General features: G+C 43.6%; 1 protein-coding gene across 1 annotated transcript in view; it reads left to right on the top strand.

Moving 5' to 3' along the window:
* LOC107096828 (X-linked retinitis pigmentosa GTPase regulator-like) overlaps window positions 1-2181 on the top strand; it is a 20956-nt gene that overhangs the window by 8335 nt on the left and 10440 nt on the right. Inside the window, exons 10-12 of the mRNA XM_015393698.1 lie at window positions 1104-1198; window positions 1276-1335; window positions 1552-2178. Of these exons, the coding sequence (XP_015249184.1) occupies window positions 1104-1198; window positions 1276-1335; window positions 1552-2178 (782 nt within the window). The remainder of the gene's footprint in view (window positions 1-1103; window positions 1199-1275; window positions 1336-1551; window positions 2179-2181) is intronic.

Raw genomic sequence — 2181 nt, 5'->3', positions numbered from 1 at the left:
TTGGTGAACGGCTCCAAATTTTCTTTAACGGAGAGTCTCCAGACTGATTAGCGAGGGAAACCTTGAAAGCTCGCGACATCAGGATGGTCTCACGAGGCTAAGGTTATTGCCTAGTTTTTCCTTATGGTAAATCCCCCCTTAGTCGCATACCTAAAAGCAGATAAAATCCGACAACCCACTCATTGTTCACTTCTCATGTTGCATAGCTCAGCAACGATTGTCCTTCCTGGTCTCCTAAAGATGAAATATACTATAAATGCTAGATACCGATCTCCTAGTTATGAGATAAACTGTCTGATTATTTTTCTTTGGTGAATGCAACACGCTTCTGTACTTACAGAACCACACATTCATTTTTTAAATTAATATAATACATTTTTTTTGTTCATTTTTTGTTTTCACATTCATTTAAATGGCATCATATTAATATAAACATTTATTTTTAAACATATGAATAATACAAATGTTAATGTAATAATTTAAGGAATTGGTCAACATTTTATTCAGCCCACTGTTTTTTATAGAAGCATGTCGCATTCACCAAAGAAAAAACATCATACAGCTTATCTCGTAATTAAGAGATAATTATCTCTTAATTACGAGAAAAGATCTCATAATTAAAATAAAAAATCTCATAATTAAGAGATCATATCTTGAAATTACGAGATCTTTGCTCAAAGTTTTTGAGCAAAGATCTCGTAATTTCAAGATATGATCTTGTAATTAAGAGATCTTATCTTTGCTGAATGAAATACACTTCTTTAGTTTTTTTTTATTCGTACGCATATTTTGGTTTTATTTATTTATTTGTATTTGGATGAATATAAAACAACTGTTTTGTTATTTACTAAATTTTAATCTTTCCATAAAATGTTAAATCGGGTACCTCTGAAATATTTTAGATTCAAAGTTTTTTATATTTTCATCATTATTCAGTGATTATTTTATATTTTAGTTATTTTTTTTATTAGAATTATAGCTAATGTTAACAAATAAACCTGAGTCTATTTGGATCAGTTTTAATTTCTCGCAGCCAATAAGCGATTAAAGCTAAATGATGACGGTTGCGGTGCGTTTTGGTGAGTTGTGCGGTGTTTCCTCAGAGCAGACGGCGTGCCGGGCCGGCAGCGTGGCGGAGAGCCTGACGGACACAGACAGCGTTAGAGGTTTGGGAGAAACCTGCGACTTCCTGAACATGGTGAGAAGCGTGTGAGCTGCTCCTGCTGAAGAGCGGCCGAAGCTTCCCGCTCATCAGACTCTCGCTTTGTTTGACAGACGCATGTGATGAAGATGGATCCTGCTGATCAAAGCCTCACTCTGTCTCCTCTGGAGAAGGTAGGTCCGCCTCAGGATCCTCCGGCTGTTCTGGGAACCTTCCTGTCCTTCATCAGGCTGAGCTTGTTTCTGGTTTCCTCCTGTCTTTATAAAAAGTGGATTTTATTTTGAAAGGACCAGAAACAACCTGCAGCCTCTTTTCTTCTTTCCTGCCTCTTCTTCTCTCCTCTAACTCCTCCTTTTTTTCCGTCCTCTGCTGCCTTCTGTGCCGGACAGAGGAAGGCTCGGCCAATCAGAGAGCAGAGTCGGAAAAAGCTCTCTGAGGGGAGGGGCTCCTCCGCCAAGCCTCCGTCTCATCAGAGAGGCGCCGGGTCGGCTCGCCGGGAAGGACCCGCCGGGCTCCCTGAAGGCGGAGACGCTCGCTCCTCGTCAGGCCGGAAGGAGAAAACGGGTCAGAACAAAGAGAATCTCCTGCTGGGTGTGGAGCAGAGGAGGAGAACCGATAACAGGGATGCTCAGAGGGGGCGTGAAGCCGGCAAAGCGACGTCCAAACGCCAGAAACCAGCGGCGGACTGGAAACGACGTCCAGAACCCGGGAAGAAAGGTTCCGGATCCGTTAGAGCGGGAAAAGAGTCCAGATCCATTAGAGTTAAAGGAAAACCGTCGGCTGGTTCTTTGACGGACCTCAGTCTGACCACAGAAAGCTCTCAGCCAATCGCTGCACAGAACAAGGGACCCAGAACCAGACCCGACCCGGATTCTGCCAAAAGGTCCAAAAACGAGAGGAACAGGAAAGAAGCAGCAAGCAAGAAGGAAACAGGAAGGAAGGAGGCGTCGGGTCTGGGTCTGATCGCCGGAGCCGCCGCCCTGGCAGCAGGGGGCGCCGTGTTAGTCCAACAGATGGCC

This window comes from Cyprinodon variegatus, unplaced genomic scaffold, assembly GCF_000732505.1.
Source record: "Cyprinodon variegatus isolate N-32 unplaced genomic scaffold, C_variegatus-1.0 Scaffold653, whole genome shotgun sequence".
NCBI lineage: Eukaryota > Metazoa > Chordata > Actinopteri > Cyprinodontiformes > Cyprinodontidae > Cyprinodon > Cyprinodon variegatus.
Note: the sequence above shows the minus strand (reverse complement) of the source record. Positions and strands in the feature narration are given on the sequence as shown.